The 20,334-nt window shown below is 42.4% G+C and overlaps 1 protein-coding gene across 1 annotated transcript in view; it reads left to right on the top strand.

Annotated features, from left to right (window-relative positions):
* MTTP (microsomal triglyceride transfer protein) overlaps positions 1 to 9,839 on the top strand; it is a gene marked incomplete at its 5' end in the record, with an annotated part of 28,898 nt that extends 19,059 nt beyond the window's left edge. The window contains 7 exons of the mRNA XM_081999489.1: positions 471 to 682; positions 1,319 to 1,416; positions 1,518 to 1,639; positions 2,425 to 2,652; positions 7,504 to 7,628; positions 7,962 to 8,132; positions 9,062 to 9,839. Of these exons, the coding sequence (XP_081855615.1) occupies positions 471 to 682; positions 1,319 to 1,416; positions 1,518 to 1,639; positions 2,425 to 2,652; positions 7,504 to 7,628; positions 7,962 to 8,132; positions 9,062 to 9,230 (1,125 nt within the window). The 3' untranslated portion in view covers positions 9,231 to 9,839. The remainder of the gene's footprint in view (positions 1 to 470; positions 683 to 1,318; positions 1,417 to 1,517; positions 1,640 to 2,424; positions 2,653 to 7,503; positions 7,629 to 7,961; positions 8,133 to 9,061) is intronic.
* Between the last annotated feature and the right edge of the window lie 10,495 nt (positions 9,840 to 20,334).

Below are 20,334 nucleotides of genomic sequence, written 5' to 3'. Positions count from 1 at the left end.
CATGGCTCTCCATGGACTTATCTGTAACAAAGATGTGTCACAACCTTCTCAAGGACATGACACCACCACAGCCACTATTTAGAAAATTAAAACTGCAAGATTAGATTCTTGACTTTTTTAAAGTACGTATTCCCTTAACAGTCAAGGAAATCTCTCTCTTGATCTTACCACTGCCACAGTATTTTGATCTTAGGGCTCCTACAGCCTTGTTGTGAAAATCGGTGTGGAAGGCTGTATTTGGACTGTGGCTGAGAGAACATAATAGATGCCCCACTTGTCCATGTGGTCACTGATCTACACGTCTTGTACATTCCAAAAGGACCACGAAAAACAGGGTGCTGAAAATATATCCTTATGTATTAGCCTTAGCTATGGAGCTCGCTTAAGCTGATATTATAAACGAGATTCCAGTCTGTACTTTGCCCAGTCAACTGTGAGAGCACAGACTGAATCATCTGTTTCCTGACCAGGTGAAGGAAGCAATGAACAGGATATACCACCAGAATCGTAAAGTCCATGAAAAGACAGTGAGAACCACTGCAGCTGCTATCATCTTAAACAGTAACCCATCCTACATGGAAGTGAAAAACATCCTGCTCTCCATTGGTGAACTCCCTCTGGAAATGACCAAGTACATGCTCTCCATGATCCAAGATATACTTCACTTTGAATTGCCTTCAAGGTACATTAAGTTCAGTATGAATAAATACAGCTTATTCTTACTTCTTTGCAGAAACCCAAAGAACACACAGGTTCTCATTAATTACTACTGGAAAATTTAAGGAGAGTATAAAAGGACGCCTGATATTTGTGTCACTTTTAAGTGTTGATATTTCAGAATAAACCTCTGCATTTCAATGACATTCATTTAAATAGCTATTCACATTTTCAGAGGTACAAATAAGAATTAGGCATCTAACTTGCATTACTGTAAGAAATGCCGTATGTTGGTCTTAATTCTCTTGGTGGGGCCCTTGCTTTTATATTTTAAGAACTGGTGAACCAGAAAAGTTTTAAACATCACAGCACTAGAATGAAAATAATCAAAATATCTCTTCTTAACACCATTAATTTTCAAGCAAGACCTTTGCTTGCCTTTCTACCTATGACTGCAGGGAGTAGCTGAAATTGGAAAAGAGACTCTGGGTTAGGGCAGATTTTTGGTGGGAAAATGTAAGGGTTTTGAAGACCCTCTTGCCTACTGGGAAATTCTCCCACTCTCAAATTTGATATTTGTACAGAACAGTAATACATTTGGTACCGTAACTTTTTTGTGTCTCTGTGCTTTTGTTTGTATGTTTGTTTTGAAATACCACAGCAAAACAATTCGGCAAGTTCTGAAGGACATGCGTGCTCATAACTATGACCGCTTCTCCAAGATGGGCTCTTCCTCTGCCTACTCTGGCTATATTACACGTATGTAACCATGAAACTGCCTTTTAACCCTGTTTGTATTCCCAAACATTTGATTAATCCACTAGTTTAGTCACAGGTACCTTCTTTCTTTTTTAATTAAGGTGGTCCTGATGTATCATCCACATACAGCCTTGACATCCTCTATTCGGGCTCTGGCATTTTAAGGAGAAGTAACATGAACATCCATATTTTCGACAGAAATGCTGAACTACATGCCATCCAGGTAACTGCCACAGTGTACATAAAAATTAAGCCAGTATGTGGTCCTCTTCTTAGAGCTTCTAAATCAATTCAGCTAATGCTTAAGACCATAAGTTTTGCTGCACTGGACAGAGAACAAGCCGGTAACAAGGGAAAAAGAAACAACAGCCACTGAGGCACAAGTTTGCCCTAACCAAAAAGACAGGTGTTTTGTTCTGTATATATCTCGAATTCTGTCTCTGGTTAAAGCCTACACTGTTTATCTGATGTAATTGGTAAAAGCCTTGCGAGTTTGTAAAATCAAGTCCTGTATTTCGGGTATAACATAGAATGGAAATACAAGGAGTAGATTAAATGTACAAATCAAAGAGATTTAAATGAGATGCCTCTCTTTTGGACTTTTCTTAACGTTAGCAAGTACCTTCAATATGATAATCCTCCTAAATTTCTGCAGGGCAAAAATTGTGCAGTGGAACATCTTTGGGTTTTCCTCCCAGAGGTCTGTGAAAAATAGTCATATGAATAAAGGAAAATTTGTTTGAAAGGAAAGTAGGCTTGGGATTGTGATCTGCACATGGGCAAATTCTGCCTGCATCTAAAGGGAAAAAAACATGCCATGAGATTATTTTATTTTCCATTTTTCTAGCTGCTCTACCTAGTTCCCTTAAGTCTTAACCTCATACTTTTTAAAGTACAACTACATAAATTAGAGTTAGGCTCTTAGACATTAAGAAAATGCGTAGGGTTTTTAACAGCCTGGGTCAGGCAGCGTTTTTTCATTGATTCTGTATCGCTGTTGCTTCTTAGGTGGTGATTGAAGCTCAAGGTCTGGAGTCCATAATAGCTGCGACTCCTGATGAAGGCGAGGAAAACCTGGATTCCTTTGCTGGCATGTCAGCCATTCTGTTCGATGTCCAACTCAGGCCAGTTACATTTTTCCAAGGGTATGGTGATTTAATGTCTAAAATGTTCTCAGCAACTGGAGATCCCATTAACGTGGTGAAAGGACTTCTCCTCCTGACAGATTACTCACAGGTACTAATAGCACACTGTTTGCTTCTTTTTCTGTCTCTTAAGCACAGATGCTCCCTCCCCCATACCATTATTGCAGGACATCTTATTTGCTTTCTTTTCAGTGCTGATGAAACTGACCAGTGTTACCTAGGCTTCTCTTACTATGGGAGCAATAGAAAAGTCACAGGTATTAAAAAACAGAATGAAATTACATGAAAAGCAATCTAGAACAAAGGTGAGAACATCTATCATTCTAGAAAAAAAAGTAACGCTGAATTAAAGCAAATCCAACTGAATTTCCTGTAGAAAACTCACATTGCTGTCAGCTATGGCCTCCCCTCCCATGGTTTCTTGTAGTATTGTCCCATGTGACCACCTAAATTTTCCTCTTCACAAGTTGTCCAGAGATCTTACGTCCAATTAGGCAATAACTGTCAGGTCCTGAATGAACGAATCACTGGTACTCAAACTTTCCCAGGTAACTAACCTTCAAAGAACAACTCTAAGAGGTCCAAATTTCAAATGCTTATTGCTAGGCAAAACCAGGAATTAAAATGAGGATTACAGAGTTTTTATGCAACTGTCACCCCAAATGGTCTCTACTTTTATGCTTAAGTATAGACGCATATACAAATATAACAAGCTACATAATGTATTATTGGAGGACTAAAAATCTAGACATATGTCTGAAAGTGCATGGCCAGCATTTAGTTTGATATTTTTGTTCTTCCCAAGCAGGGATCTCCTTAGAACCTGGGGATTTAACAGCAGCACTCAGCTCATGAAACATCTGCAGGCTCGAACTTTACTTTTTACTTTTCCCCTTTAACTCTCGGCAAAATAAAATGCAGATGATGAGAATATCCACTGTGATGAAAATTAGACAGAAACACCGCCTGCACATGACAGCGGTCCCCATCCTGAACCCAGCTCAGCCCCTTTATTAACAGTATTATAATCTAGAGGGCTTCCCATGTAGTGCACAAATTGGCTAACTAAAGTTCATTCCAACAATGCTTTACAGTTCACATGCAGATTATGGGCAAAATCCTTACCATGACCTATTTAACAGACTGCAAAGGTGAGAAAGATAATCATGTCCAGTCCTGAATATACAAGCATGGTGTTTACAGAACTAAGTATTTCCAACTGCTGTGCATGCACCAAGATCCATACATACCCTGGCTGAAGCAGCTGGCTGGGCACCCTGAGAGCTCTGCCAGCCAGCAGATTCTCCACTGCTCATCTTTGGAGAACCTGACAAAAGTCTGGGGCACACCAGGGCTGGGACTGCGTGCCATTTTTAACAATATTGGGGTGTAACGTTTTCGGTCAGTCACTGACACTCTGGAAGCCTAGGCAGCAGCGTGATGAGACGGGATCCCACCCTGCTTTCTCTCATGGGTTGCCACTAGCACAGTTGCTGCCTAAGCTCTTTGGGATTCAAGCAGTGGACACAACCAAAAACGTGTGTTCACAACCAAAAACGTGTGTTCACAACCAAAAAGGCACTTGTTCTTACCTCTACACCCCACAAAGGCAAAAATTGTTTAAAGCACTGCTGAACACAGCTTCAGGCTGCGCTGTGTTTTAAACACAGCACGTCACTCTCAGAATGGTTTTACAGCTACGTTCCAAGTCAACAGCAACATCAACATGGTTTGGGCACTTCCACATAACCCGTTTGAACTTTGTTAGAAATGCTTTCACCTGTCAAATTCTTGAACTGTGATTACAGCTGTACCAGAAAACACTGTCAGAATGGGAACACTGGAACTGAGGAAAGTGCAGGAGAGCCATGATTAATCTAGCTTCTGGATAGCTGAGTACTACCTCCACTTTCCCTGGCCAGCATGGACAGGCCTTGCCCAGAACATAAGCCCCTTTACCAATTCATACAGTACATACAACCAAGACAAACGTGGGTTTATCTTCTTTCAAAGAAGAAAACCAGGCATGGGAAATAGCGCCCATTCTATGATACCAAAACTCAGTGTGCCAAGCTGGCCGCAGTGTGATTTCAGAACAGGCAAAAAACAAATGTAAGATACAGACAGCGTGGTTGAGATCAAACATCACAGGGATGGCTTGGAAGCCAAGACTGGAACTTAAAAATGAGGCAACTGAATTGTCAGAAAAGAGCTTATGTAATATTTGGGTTGCAATTTTTGCATTGGTACAGCCTGATTTTGAGAAAAGTGATTTTTAAATATTGGAAAAGTTCTGTTCCCTTATTGTTCTTTATAAGGATCATTTTGCACAGAAAGACTGAAACTGAGTTGTACTAAAAGTGCTGTCAAATCTACCAAATACCTCTCCCCACCCCCCCAGAAAATAGCTTCTTTTCATTAACTTTACAACTGCAGTAATCACAACAGGCACATTTTGGAGAGGTGATTTCCAAGTCAATAATGTTGCATCTGAAGCTTACACTCCCACCCACCATCTGTAACATGTTTTCTCAGATAACTCCATAAACTGAAATTGGAGTCTATTTTACAGCCATTGCCAGTTCTCACAGTGTTGTTTGAGGGCTAAGAATAACCACCCAGAAGTTATAATTCCCTCTATAAAATAAACAGCTCTCATAAAACTGTTTTTGAGACTCCTAAGTCACCTGCATTAAAGTTCAGTAGTGTTAGTATTTCTCCTAGGCAACACACGTGCCAGAAGCACAGAGAAATTAAATACTGTATTAATAGGTCAGAGAAACCATTTGAAAGACAGACCCCAGTGGAAGATAGCCAGTTCCCAAAGAAGTGCCTGTTTCAGACATCTCTGTGTTGCATTACGGTAGCACTGTCAGTGCAGTACATAAAGAAACCTTTTTTTTTTTTAATTGAAACATAGCACGTTTCAGCATTTTAAATGGTAACAAACTACTGATTATGATCTTTCGGGTCACATTTTCCCCTGCAAATGACACACAAAGCTTAAAATAGGAAGGGAAAGGAAAATACTGCCCCTGAGGAGGCTGGGTCTCTGTGATTTACACCTCCCATCAACCTGGATTGGATTTGCACATGAGGCAAAAGACAGGACTGAGCTCTAAATAAGGAAATAAGATGAACATAAGACAAGTGCTCCTTAGCTTCTCTGCTGGTTTCAGTGACAAACCTGACTTAATTCTAAGCAGCCTTTGAAGCCTTAAATTGTGCAGCCATTGCAAAGCCTACTGTAATATTTTTAGGTGCAATTTGACAATGCATCTAAAAATATCTGCTCCTGTGGTTGTGTGTACGTGTCTCTGCCAGAATGTATACTGTTACCTTCTCGCTCCTTAACAGCTGCCCACCAACTCAGTCCCATTTAAAAGCAAAGTAAAATGGAGTAAAACAAGCTTTGTCTCCACACCTAAACAGACCAAGAAGAAAAGTATTCCTTGCCCCATTGCAGTCAGTAGAAAAACTCCCTTTGGTTTCAGAAAGACCACAATTCCAAGCCGTTATTTTTACTTGAGTAGAAATAAGAAATCAGAGCACACTGTGACCACACTTGCTGGGGGCGTGTGGTTTATATTTATATTTATAAGCTGCAGCCAACCCACTGAACTCTTACATTAAATCTCAAGCCCACTTCAGTAGCAACTGACTGCCAAGTTGGTTCTGCCAAGGAGATTGTTTCAGAGATTGTTCATTTACCCTAAAATGTGAAGTAACCATATACAGCCACCGTACTTACCCAAGTCCTCGATTACGGCAGGAAAACTTTAATGAATAAAGCTTTTTTATTCAGGCTCTGAATAAAAACCTCCTCAAATGTTGCTCCTTGCTATAGAGATTAGGAAGCCAGAGTGTCTCTGCTTGCTTCTTAAATCTTGGGACAGCATTAGCTGGAACCACTGGGCTACTGAATAGCTAAGAAGAGAGGAGAGACTTTTAAGGTGCCTGGACATCAAAAACGGGGAGGAAATTGGGCATTCAGACATCCTACAAATGCCTGCAACATTACAGGTGCTGAGAATACCAAAGGCACAGAAACCCAGGAGGAGGGAGAAAACCAGCTGGGAGAGAAGAGGAAGTGCTCTGTACTCAAGGGACATGTTCAAAATAAACTCTTTCCAAATTAATGGTTCTTTTAAAACAGTGAATTAATCCACTAGTTCTTAGGGAAGCAGGACAACTATATAAAGTGAGTTAGATTGCCAATCTTAAAATCTTGGCTGGCTGTCAAAACTTAAAAGTAATGAACTGCCATAACCCTGAGCTATATTATCACTTCTGAAACGGACTCCACATGATGCATTTCCAGTCCAGCCGTACAGGTTTCAAGAAGCCGTGGGCGCACTTGATGGTTGATGGAAAATCCATTAAATGCAAATTCACTGTGGCACTTAAGGGGCATTAGCTTATGGGTTTGGCCACCCAGCCACTGAAGACGTAGCTCCTGCGCTACGGTGGGTTCGGAGCCACTGCGCGACGGCTCGCAGCACTGTGCATCCCACTGCCGGTACGGGGCTGCCTTTGGGCGTGCTGAAGAAGTCGCCCTGTGCTGCACCATTGCTGGGGCTCCAGTGAGGAGTTTCGTCTGATTTAGCTGGACTGCCAGCAGAGCCTCCATGGGGCTTGTGTGGTAGCTGTTGGAGACAGAGGCCATGATATTCCTTGTGGTGATACTCCCTGCAGAAGTTATGCCAGCTGGCACATAGAGGAGAGAGGAAGGACGCAAGGCACCTCGCCTTAGCTTCACCCCATTTTCAAGGGAGTGAGGTCAATCGGGGTGTTTTGTCCACCCTTTCAGAAAAGCCCTCTATTCCTTTTTTTGTTCCTGCAAAATGACAAGTGGCGTGATCGCAGTACGAAATGGGTAAGGAAACCACTGAGATCTGCAGTCGGTAATGGGGGGGTTACCTGTGCTTTCTGACGCCTCTAGGAGATTCAGCTGCAGTCCGGGCCGAGGGCCAGCACGGAGTTCCTGGGCGGCCTGGCCATCGACATCTCGGGAGGGATGGAATTCAGCCTGTGGTACAGGGAATCCAAAACCAGCGTCCAGAACCGGTGAGATACTCCCAGCACGCGTTATAGCTGTAGAGAGCTCAGGCTTCCGAGCCCCAGTAGTCCCAATGAGAAGAATTTAAATACAAAAGACCTTGCAGATGAGTTAAAATTAAGTAACAGTTACGTGCATGGGAGAATATTTCTACTTCTCTTTTCATTTCCACCTGGGTAATACCAGTTCCCACTAGTCTCATCCTAATTTATATACCCTTACCTGAGGAACAGGCTCCTTTGAGGGCAGTTTTTATGAATGGATAGTAGGACTGTTTGCAATTTAATTTACTCTTTCTTAATGTGTTTTGAATTAATTGTACTTCCTGGATTTATCTGCAGGGTAGCCATGTTTATAGCTGGTAACACAGAGGTGGATTCCTTCTTTGTAAAAACTGGTATGGAAACCACTTTGGAAGTAGAAACAGCATTAGACTTCATCTCCACGGTGCAGTTTTCACAGTACCCGTTTTTAGTCTGCATGCAGATGGACAGAGTCGAGTCTCCGTTCAGGTAAGAACTAAGAGCCCACAATTTCTGAGGTGTCCTTCCAGACAGCTGCTGAATCTGGACCTTTTGGTGTTCACAACCACTAGAGATTAACCACAGAGGCCAAATTGCAGCCTAACACAGCCAGGTGCAGTGTAGGCTGTTACACGCACCAACCTCTCTGCTAACCCATTCTTTCCTGAACCCCTGAGATTCAGAAGGGACCTTTTTGGAGATCACAACTTACTCTGAACGTGCGCTTTAGTCCAATTTTCTAATTTGGTTTTGCAAGTAAACTAACTGAAGTGGCAGGACACTGGTCTCCTCACGTACAGTCAGTTCCGATGGTGACCTGAAACCTTGCCAGCAGTAGTTCTCTATTACACTGTTGAGAGAGGAAGTGCATAGCCATAAACTAGCTGACGTGGAAAGTTTTCTTCATCATCTGCTATTTACTAGTGTCAGCAGAAGTACCTGGCGTGTTAAGCTCTTGCAGCCGTCACGTTCTATGATACTTTATTAAGGCACCAACTTTCCTGAAAGCTAAACATCTGCGCAAGAAGGTAAAAAAGATGCTTTCCAGTAGCCATAGAGTAGTAATTGCATTGCCATGTGAGAAGCGGGGTTTACTACTCCCTCCTAATCCCTATTTGCTAAGACCTAAGGGCAATAACATTTGCAGAGCCTGTGCCAGATTTCCATTCAGGCTTTTCTGATCCAAAAGATGGTAAGCCTGAGAGGAGAAGAATAAGAGGATCTTCAGAGAACTTGAGGATCTCCAGGAAATCTTCTGAAAACAGTATCTGTTACTCTGCAGATACTAAAACATCTTCTGATTATACCTGCATATTGTGGAAGTGTGTATGTAAAGTGTTTATCTCTAGCCTCACCTACAGGGTACAGATTTTGCATAAATTTGCTAATGCCAGACCACCATGTGTCTTTTTTTACAGGCGTTACGTGACTAAGTATGAAAGTCTACCATCTGGCAGACGGTACACTGCAAGGAGAGGGAAAGCAGAACTGTTGGCAGGTAATGAATACCCTCTCCATCAAGAAAACTCCAACATGTGCAGGAAGGTTTTCGGCGCAAAGTCTGATTCCTCCAGCAACTGGTTTTGAAACGAGCACCTGAGCTTTTGCTTTCCTGAATCCATGGCTCCCTCAATGACTTAGGCTTGTACGTACCGTACTAACTCGGAGCTTGATCTTGCACTACGGCAGTGAATGGGAAATTTGCCATTGATTTCAACAGGCCAGGATCAAACTCTCAGTGCGTGCACAGTGTTTACATATTAACCTATATTTAAGACTTTTGTAAAAAAAAAAAAAAGCTAAGGCAAATAAAGAACAATTTGGTAGTATTCCATGCGCTCCCTTAAGGGTGGTGCTAGTTCTTTATTTTTACTTTTCCATGCCAAAAGCAAAAGTAATCCCTCATTTTTCTTTCTTGGGGAATACAGAAGTCCATGTTTTTGACATGCAGTAAGAAACAATAATGATGTATAAAGAATGATTATTTATGAATATATTTTAAAGTATTTAGGTGTTTTAGGCCTATGACCAATCCTCATTCGAATATCCAGCTACAATTAACATCTAAATGGGACCATGAATTCCTGCTTACTCAGTATTGCCTGTTTACAAAAAAGCAGTTTTTATTTTACATGATTTTAAAGGATTTCCCCTTTTTTTAAACAGTCAGATCTTGATTATTATTATTATTTATCTTTTGGGGTTTTTTTTATTAACTGCTATAGTTAAATACAATTGATTAAAAATGTAGAGTAACATTTCCAGAAGTACTTACAGTTGCCTTAATTCTGTTCCCATTGAAATCAATGGTATAATTTCTGTAGTTATCACCAGGAGCAGAGTTAAGCCAACACTGGTTGCTCTTCAAGGTTGCCTCCCGAAAACCTGTGTTTTGTGATTGCAGTCCCTGTGTGCAATCAAGGCAGGTGGATTTCAAAAAGTGAGCACTCATTAAGGCAATTCTGAACTGTGATGAAGGAAAAGGTCCTGGAAGAAATCCATTTTGAATGCACAGTCTAGCAAAGCCTGTGCAGAGCCAGAACATTTTATTCTACGTTAGTTAGGTTCATATTTCCACGCAAAAAAGTAGCCACTACTCATACAAGTCTTCTGATTAAAATGACTTATACCTTTTCGCTCGTTCAAGCAGTGTCTTCATAGGAACTGAGTAAAAAAAAAAAAAAAGTTTTACAACAGCATTGCAGATTAAGAAAGAATATACCTCATCCCAGCTCAGCTGATCTCTGACATGATCCATCTGATTTAATTTTTAGAGGACAAGGTGGGTGAGTGCTGGTCACAGAAAATTAAAATAAAAAGCCAAAAAGAATTGTTTTTCAAAAAACAAGACCAGGCGGTAAAACTCATAGATTGTCATAAAAAATAAAAAAATAGTAGTACAAGAATAAAAAAAAAAAAAATCCAAATTCTTTTGTGTTGTAAAAAAACGAGTGCAGAAATTTGCAAAAATCAAACTATCAACGGGATGAAACAGCCTGTTTGTTGTCTTTCCTGAAAATGCTGTCATACTTCTAGTCAAAGCATAAATAAAACAGGTAGAAATACAGTGTGAAAAATCTGTTTTGTTTTCCGTCTTGGTTTTTTTCCGTTACCTTCTGGGTTGGGAAAGCCTCTTGTTGTGGAAGGAATGGTGCAGATAGGGGCAAGAGGAACCGTTTAATTCATCACCCCATAGGAACCAATAATGCTAGTCGGATGCCCACTTGTCCTGGGCTCCCCCTCTAGTCAGGAGATGGGGGTTTCTCCAGAGGGTGGTGTAGACCCCAAGCAGGATGCACAACGTGCCGGAGGTGCCCGCCCAAATCCTCTGCCCAGAGGAGAGGTAAGACCTAGGCACCCCTCTTCAGCGTCGACACTTACCAGAAGTGAGCTAAGGCCAAAGCGATACCAACACTGCCGGCAGTGACCCCACCCTGTAAAATAACGTGGCCAGCACTGAGAGCAAACCTGCTCCTGAGCCTCAGCCTTAAATGCCCTCTGCCAAAGATTTTACACAACACCCCATCCCCAGGCATTCCTCCTCCCTCCACGAGGGGCAGTTTCTCCTTCCTCCCTTCCAGACCTCCCCTCCTTCTCCCCAAACACAGTCCTTCTTCTTTCAGCAAGGCTCCCACAAAGCTGTCTCTTCCCCTCAATACCCACGCTCAAAGTCTGCACCCTCGATTTTGTAGACACCGTTTGGTACCTCCACTACTGTTTTAGGAGCTGAAACTGAAGACAAGCTTTTACGTTTGTTATTACTGCTTGCTATTTGTGTCATCTAAAAAAAAATAAGATCAGAGCTGAGTATTCACACACCTAGAAAGTGGCTGCCTCCTCCTGCAGCGATCTGACGGCCTAAATATAGAAGGTGGACAAAGCACGGCACAAAGAAATAGCTATCATCACTACTTCACTCGTAGAGAATTGAGATACCAAGAGATGACGACCTCAACTCCACATCCTAATTTGCATCAACGGTCTGCCAGGCTCGCCCATGACTTCGCAACCCAAAATCAGAACAAAAAGGTTCTAGCTAACGCCATTTGTATCTGTATGATCTGTGTCTGACACCAGCAATCCCACTGTGAGGCTTTCCCCCTTCTCAAATTTATCAAATCTAAGAACCTTCTGAACGTGTGCCCATAAAACGGGGCCCTTCGGCACATAAAACCAATGTAACATCAGTGCTCACTTTTAAAAAAGCGTAACATAAAATATTTTCTGATTACAAAAGATAATCCGGCTATTGCCAAGTATCTGGCCAACAACGCCAGGTGTGCTTCTCTCTCAAGTGAAATGCGCAGGTCCGTTCAACATAAATACGTCAAGTCTCCCAGCGACACCGATCTGCGTCTTCTTGCTGTTTTATTTACTCCTCAAGCCCTGGCACAGCTTGTCGAGGAAAACGGCGTGTGCCCACCTGCACTACTGAAAGCCGGTCTTTCCAAATGGGACAACCAGCCTGCAAGGGCAATTTTGGGGCTTCCACAACTTTGACAACACCCCTTGAAAGTAAATCAAGCAGAGCCTCTGAGGCCCTCCTGCTCCCTCAGAAGGGACACGCGTCCTCGTGGATAGCCCCTGGTACGGCAGCAACACGCTTGCTTCTGAAGCTATCTGACCCTAACAGCTGGACATAATGGGGATTCCAGGAGGGGTTTAGCCCAACAGCTGGGTAATGGAAGGCCCCGGCTTCCTTACGTGGGCTCCATAGCTACGGAAACAACAAAACTGACAATCTGCTAAAAATAAGGTGAAATGAATACATTGCTTAAGCCCGCATTTGAAGTGAAAACACACTTAGGGTTACAACCAAAGCAAACACTCTGTTTATCGAGTCAGTGGGGGGTCATCACAAACACGCAACATACATCTTTAATGGTGGCTATTACGTGTACTTTTAAATAATCAGCAATTAAACAATAATTCATACGTGAAGTTAAGAGACGCAAACAAATGATCAGTCCTTTCTAATCGGCAGCGACAGAAAGAATAGTGGAATGATAATCTAGCTGAATCTGAAAAGCAACCCACTTGCAACAGAGATTTTGAAACTTTCCCCTTAAACTTTCAAGGGGTGCTAATTTTTACGGTATTTTTCATTCACTCTTCAAAATCTTCAAATGCCAGGATTCAGTTTCTCACTCCACTGCTAAACATATTCTGGTGCAGAAAGCACAGGGAAATATAAAGATCAGTGGCTGAGGAAGGCAGACCTCCTCATGAGGTTATGAATTAGGCCATCAGTGCAGTACAGGGTAGCAGATATGGGAACTAAACGCCATTATTTTTGTAACACTTGACCATAAATAACTGCTGGTAGAATGTATTCTTTCCTAGCAGTAAGGGCTATCAACCAGAGCTGCATGGGTGTACATCAGCATGATCTCAGAACAGCCTGCAATCATGCTGTAAGCATTTTCCTTTCCCTTTGTTAGTGGGAACAAGATCATAATTTTAATTATCTTACTTTTCATAAAATTAATTGATGCTTGGTGAAAGGTGCTAGGGTTAACACACACGCAACAGCCTGTAAAATACTTAGCCCAGACTTCCAATAAATACATGTTACTTATGAAGTCAACTCTGACTTACTGAGAACATCTGGTAGAGAATTTGTCTGGCTACACAGCTTAGAAGGAAATGCAGTTCTTAAGTGCAGATACGCTTTAGGAGTTACAAGCCCATATAATGCATGCTGCAATTGTACCTTAGAAGACAGGAGGATTTGTTAAAAATAGCAAAATAACAGAAGTCCTGGTTGAGCAAGGTTTTTCCACCACCAGAGGTCCGTGGAAAGAGGGGCAGTGGCAGAGCTGGGCTGGCAGGCACTATTCTGCAGCATCAGGTTCCAATTTGGTAACTAGATGATAAGTACCTCAAAAATAAACCAGCAGGATAGACTAGGGATACAGCCTGGGTTTGGCAAGCAGATTACTTGGTCTCAATAGCAACAATCTAAGATGACAGTAATTCTAAAATAAGTGTTTGCCTTTTTTTTTTTTTTTTTTAAGAAGTACTTTGTTTTATCCTGGATAGCTAGCTTTGATTTGACATCAGGGGATTATCTACTTCTCATTTTGCTTTGTTCCCACTCTGTCTGACAAAAAGTGCTGCATTTCCACCTTTTGGTCTCATCACTCCTACCAGTGATGTTTTAAAGACTATTTAGAAACTTTAGATTTTTAAAGACTATTTAGAAGCTCATAAAATTTCCTTCACCAATCCTTGAAAACCCCAGAGATACATCACCTGACTTTTCAGTTCAATTTAAGTTATCCTAAGAAACTCTCTCACTTTAATTTCAGTGGATTCTCGCAGCGTGAGGCACATTGCTGTTGGACAAACACTGGCTGCAAGACCGGGTCCCTTAGGGAAAGGTTAGAGTTCATGTCTCTCAGCATACTTGCTTTTGACCTCTCTTTTGTAGAGGTTTCAGCGTAAAATGTCCACCTACTGTGAGAAACCAGCAGTGCTGTGATGAGCTCATTACAGAGGTCCACTGAAATCAGGCTCTAGGAGCTCTTCTTGGAGAAAAGTAAAGAAGCAGTTCCCAAATTTTCCTGTTGACAACCTCAGGTCCCTTTGCAATTTCTGACGACTCCTGTTTGAACAAAGCGGTCCAAGGCCTTTCTCTCCGCCCTACACACCCACTATTGCTTTGGTTCTCTTGTGGTCATCCTTTGATCTCCTGCGGTCACCCAGCTCGATCCTCTTGAGCTAAGCCTGCGTGGCTGCACTCTCCCCAGTTCATCCCCTCCTTGTCCCAGTTCTTCCTTTCACCTTCTATTACTCATTCCTCTCAAGCCTTTTGGGTCTGCCAATTAATCCATTTGTATCTGTGTATAGGAATCACTAACTATACAGTGGCAGTGAAGTCACTGATGACATCTACTCTAAACGCCATGCTAAGGTACAAATTTCAAAGAATCCAGAAAAAGAGAAAGAATGTCACAAACACCAAACCACTGTTTTAACCAGTAAACTTGTGCTTCCAGCAAGGTAGGAAGACCTTTTGGTCTTTAGGCAAATTCACAGTAGATGTCTTCCTATGGTATTACTTGGAATCTCTTTTCCTTTAAGCGTCTAGGGCACGTGATTAAAAGGAAGATCATTATAATGTGCCCCTTACATACTTAAACTAAGAAATGAAAGTGTTCTTTTAAACTGCAAAACCAATCTTCTAGTTTTCAAGTCCACTTTTTTATTTTTTCAGCGTTTGACTTGTGCTTTTTTAAACGTTTGGACTTGACTTAACATCAGAAAGCTACTCAATCTTCATTAAGGTAGAAGGAACACATGAAAGCAGCAAAAGGTTATTCCTAGCAATAATTCAAGCAATCCTGCTACCCACTAATAAAGTGATCCTATTTTTGATCTTATCACAATATTAGACAATGAAAATAACATAAGAGAATGAACAGAAAAAAGTTATTCACCCCACCAATTGCGCCCTTGGAACACATTACAACAAAGATGCAATTGTTTGGATACCCAAACCCATATACCAGTCAAAGTTAGTCCATTGAAACTGGGGAGCTCTTTTTTCACAGAACCACAGAATCATTAAGGTTGGAAAAGACCTTCAAGATCATCAAGTCCAACCATCAACCCAACACCACCATGCCCACTAAACCATGTCCCAAAGTGCCACATCTACGTGGTTTTTGAACACATCCAGAGATGGTGACTCCACCGCCTCCCTGGGCAGCCTGTTCCAATGCTTGACCACTCTCTCAGTAAAGAAATTTTCCCTAATATCCAATCTAAACCTCCCCTAGTGCAACTTGAGGCCATTTCCTCTCGTCCTATTGCTAGTTACTTGGGAGAAGAGACCAACACCCACCTCACCACAACCCCCTTTCAGGTAGTTGTAGAGAGCGATAAGGTCTCCCCTCAGCCTCCTCTTCTCCAGACTAAACAACCCCAGTTCCCTCAACCGCTCCCCATAAGCCTTGTGCTCCAGGCCCCTCACCAGCTTTGTTGCCCTTCTCTGGACATGCTCCAGCACCTCAGCATCCTTCTTGTAGTGAGGGGCCCCAAAACTGAACACTGTATTCAAGGTGCTGCCTCACCAGTGCCGAGTACAGGGGCACAATCACTTCCCTGCTCTTGCTGGCCACACTATTCCTGATACAGGCCAGGACGCTGTTGGCCTTCTTGGCCACCTGGGCACACTGCCGGCTCATATTCAGCCGGCTGTCAACCAGCACCCTGAGGTCCTTTTCCACTAGGCAGCTCTCCAGCCACTCCTCCCCAAGCCTGTAGCGTTGCATGGGGTTGTTGTGGCCAAAGTGCAGGACCCAGCACTTGCCTTGTTGAACCTCATACAGTTGACCTCTGCCCATCGATCCAGCCTGTCCAGATCCCTCTGCAGAACCCTCCTGTCCTCCAGCAGATCAACACTCCCAACCTGGTGTTGTCTGCAAACTTCCTTTTCATTTAAGCTACGTCTGGGGAAAAAAAATAAAGAGTGTCAAATGAAGCAATGCCCTCAACTTCCTTTTGTTCTAAGATGGCAGAATAAACAGTAAGATCAGGTCAGAAAGAGACTTACAACACTGGGATAAACTCCCAGAGAGTCTGTGTGCAGAGTTTTGGATCTGCTCTCCAGTGAAATCTTTTCTTCTGTTACGGTTTACATGTTGAACCAAGTAATGCCTCTGTTATCACTTGTTCTGCACAACAGTGAAGGTAACTTCGCAAACAAACGACCAAGCAGGGAACTGCAGGCTTAGTTGCAGTGTGCCTTTTACTGAAAAATACATTTTATTAATCATAACATTCAAAAAAACCCCCAACATAATACAAATGCTAACTCACTCAGTTACAAACTTTGGTACTCAGCGGTTTCAGTCCGTTCTTGCGTGGTCATGACGTACTGAAGCGTTCCCGACGTGCAACACGCTGCTAGTGCAATTCTCAGAGCGACTCCGCTGTCCCTTCAATCCCAGGCTCACGGCATCCTGTGGTGGGATCGCTTCGGGCTTCGGCTACGCACTTGCCACAGTGTCGTCTACGTTGAGAGCAGCTCAAAGAGTCCATTTTTCTCCAGTTATAGATCTTCTTTTTTCATTTCCCACCCACCCCCAGGCAACAATCACCAACACAACACGTTCACGGCATTTTCCCCTTTGCCTTATAGCCCACGGCTCTCTCATCAGACATACCACCCACATCCTCTTAACAATCATTATCATTACTTCACATTTGCACTTTTAAATATCTTTACACTGATAATCCACCCCCTTAAAAAAGGGAGGAAAAAGAAAAGAGAAAAAAAAAAAGAAAAAAAAAAACAGAAAAAGGGGAAAAAACCACAAGCATTTTTAAAGTATGTGTTCTCAGCTAGCCACAAGTTAACGGTAATTTATAAGCATAAGGAATGACACTTTGGCCATCAACCTAGAGAGTAAAGGCAGCTTTGAATGCAGACAAGGGAAGAAGAAAAAAACCCACACAACCCGTAAATACATTTTAAATCATTCACCAAGCGATTCAGCAAGGATTAAATTTATCTGAGTGAAACCAACCCTGCTGCAACAGGCCAGAACGACATTTGTGCATCGCTCCAGTCCCGCTCCAGCTTCGAATCGGATCCGGACCCGAAACGCACGGAAGTGGCCGGCGGGCGGGCGCGGACCCGATGGCTGGGAGGGAACTCGAGTGGTGCACAGGATTTTGCCCTGCTTTGCACGCCCGGTGAATCTCAGCTGTAACGTACTATGACCGCACCGTGAAACATATAATACTAGCGGCTTGTGAACCCTGACACGGAGGGCTTGACTCTAATCCAAGATATGTGGTTACACATCACCCCATCAGCTGGAGAAATTCACCGCTGGGTATACACGGAGGAGCACCATATTAACAGATTTTTTTTCTGGCGATTTCTTTTTTCATGGCACTATCTGCTGGATCCGGCTAGACTCAAGCCCAGAGCTCCGGTTTTATACGTACAAAGTGAAGAACCCGGGACTCGGGTCTGCAAGGCACACGGCGCTCTGGGGCCAAGTTCAGCAAAGCGTTGCTGGGTAAAAAAACCCAAAAGAGACTGCGCTTCCACTGAAGTCCCCAGGAATCTGCTTAGGTATTTAAAGTTAGAGACGTATGTGAAGGCTTTGCTGGACTGGGTCTGCGAAGCGAAGCTCCTTGCAAAACAGACCCCTCGATGCAAACACGGAGTCTCTTTAGTAATAGACAAAATTAAGCACACAGTCTTTGACATTAGGATTGACACATTCCACTGAAGAAATCTCCCCTGAGAAAATAGATAGCTGTTGGCATTGCCTCGTTTTATTGCTTTCATCTCCACAGTTAGAAAAAAAAACCTGCAAAGTTCTCTTCCAACAAATACACGCTGAAATCCTGGGCACTTCGTTTTCTGCGCATTTTTTTGCCTTTCAAGTACACCAGGTGAAACTGTAAACCCTGAGTTTGTGTGTGCAAACCAGTACCTTGTAAACTGCACCGTGAAACTTTGCTCTGAGCACCGATATAGGAAAAGATAGGACAAAACATTTTTAAACAGAGATGCCAGTACTATAATGTACGTACCGTGCACGTCTACGTCACAGTGGACGATCTACTCTGGTACCTGCACTGTCCTGCAGTCTGAAGTACTGTTTCGTTTAACACCGATACTCTACTCGTAACGTCCACGGACTTACCAGTCATGAAAACGGTGAAGAAGCATTAATTTTCTTTAAGAGGCATTCAGCCCGAATCCCGGTAGGAAGTGAAAGCTTGTAACTGCAGACCGTAAAACCGAAGAGCGCGGGGATTAAGCTTATGCACTATATGCTCTAGCCGGGCACACCAAGCTCTTTGGAAAGGGTTAGAATAGTAATTTTTCACTGGATTTCCACAACGATGAAGATAAATGAGAAGATACATGTTAAATCACTCACTATCTGTATACTTGCAGTGCATTTCATCCTGAGGGCAATTTCAATTTGTGCCTGTAAACAAATAAACTGCATTGAAATACAATCTCACACGTATGGTTAAAGACAGTTGTAGCTGCGTTTTCTGTATCTTGTGAGTTACTCAGGAAAATGAAAACCTGGGGCTTTCTTTAAGAACGGAAAACCCTGAAAACTTCCTTAGCAGCAGGAAACCTTGAGAACAGGCCCAGGAAAATGCTGCCGGTGGGAATATGCTTAAGTACAGACTTTTGGGTTTTGCATTTAGGTTTTAAATTTCCAACCCGTTACCTCAAGAAAGCTTTATGCTAAATAATTTAGGCTTGATCTTACATTTATTGGCTTCCCAAAGTGCTTCACTGAACTAAAATTTTGGGCAGGGAACACACTACTGTAGTGTAGTTGTACTAACGATTCTCTTTTGTGGAGACATACTGGTTGCTGGCAAAAAAAGAATCCGTTTAAGCGGAGTTTGACATACGGACATACATATCACTGCATTTTGAGTAATCTTACATTTTCTTGTTCAAAAGCAAAATACTTTCTTAGTAAATACAGATAGTGTTGGATAGAGCCCTCAAATAAACCTGCCACACAACAGCTAAAGAAATTACCACTTATAATTGGGGCTGTAACGTTAGAAAACTCCTCTCACAGGGGAAATCACTAGAGTTATGTTTTCAGCAGTGTTGCAGTTTAAGGAAGAATAGACTGCAGTCTTAAAGAAAAATAAATGCCGTCCTCTCCTTTTGAACCAGGATCGAAAAATATTACATTCAATTTCTGGCTTTCCAGTATTGAAACACTGTCATAATTAAGGCAACTTGTGATGTTCAACACAGTACAGAGAAGCAAAGAGAAACCGAAAGCAATCAAATGTGTTTTCTGACATTTACACAATCCATTTTGAACCATGCCAAAAAATAAACACTAAAGATAAACCTAATAAACACTACTGATCTCTCCGTTTGCAATTCCGAGTGCAGAAGTACAGAGTACAAAACAGACATCTGATCGCAGATTGTCCCCGAAACCTGAGGGGAAGACCCTCATCTACTGCACTGGGAGAGAGCTGAGGGCTTTATCTTTTTTTTTAAAAGAGTTGCAGGGCCGCACCGGATCATGGCAACACGTCCCAGGGACCCACACGAAGCTGTGCACCGATCCACTGCTGCATTTACAGCCTGCGTCTTACACACAACAGTAGCGGCACTACTACCGCCAGCCACCAGCACAGAGGCAACGCCTGAAGCCTCCAGACTGGCTTCAAAATAACAACAAATTTGCAGAAAATAATGCAGTAATTTAGCATTGCTTGCGTAATGAAATGTATGCGTACTCCAAAACTGGGGGGTATTTAGGAGAAAACAAGAAACTTACATACTTGTTTTGTATGATGAAGCAAAAAAATGAGAAAACTGTAGAAGCAGTTTTTAGGATGAATGTTTAGAGTTACCAAGTGTATTTCAGATTAAAGGAGCATGATTCTTCCTCCTTATCCCTGTAAAAAAAAAAAACACACAAAACAAACAGAAAAGCATCATTAATAAAAAGCAGATTGTTAGACAGCTGCCACAACCATCTGAGCATTCTTTACTACTCCAGAGAAGTGCATAGTATCTCCTTTGTTGTCAGGCCATTCTTGCTACTAATTTCCTAAGCTACTGCCAAGCATCAGACAACAGCACCCAACTTTTTAAACCCAGTGGTCGGGCAGCCTTATATTTTGAGCAGAACCGATCATTGCTGCTCAAGGTGTGAAA

This window comes from Phaethon aethereus, assembly GCF_964289735.1.
Source record: "Phaethon aethereus genome assembly, chromosome: 4".
Lineage (NCBI taxonomy): Eukaryota > Metazoa > Chordata > Aves > Phaethontiformes > Phaethontidae > Phaethon > Phaethon aethereus.
Note: the sequence above shows the minus strand (reverse complement) of the source record. Positions and strands in the feature narration are given on the sequence as shown.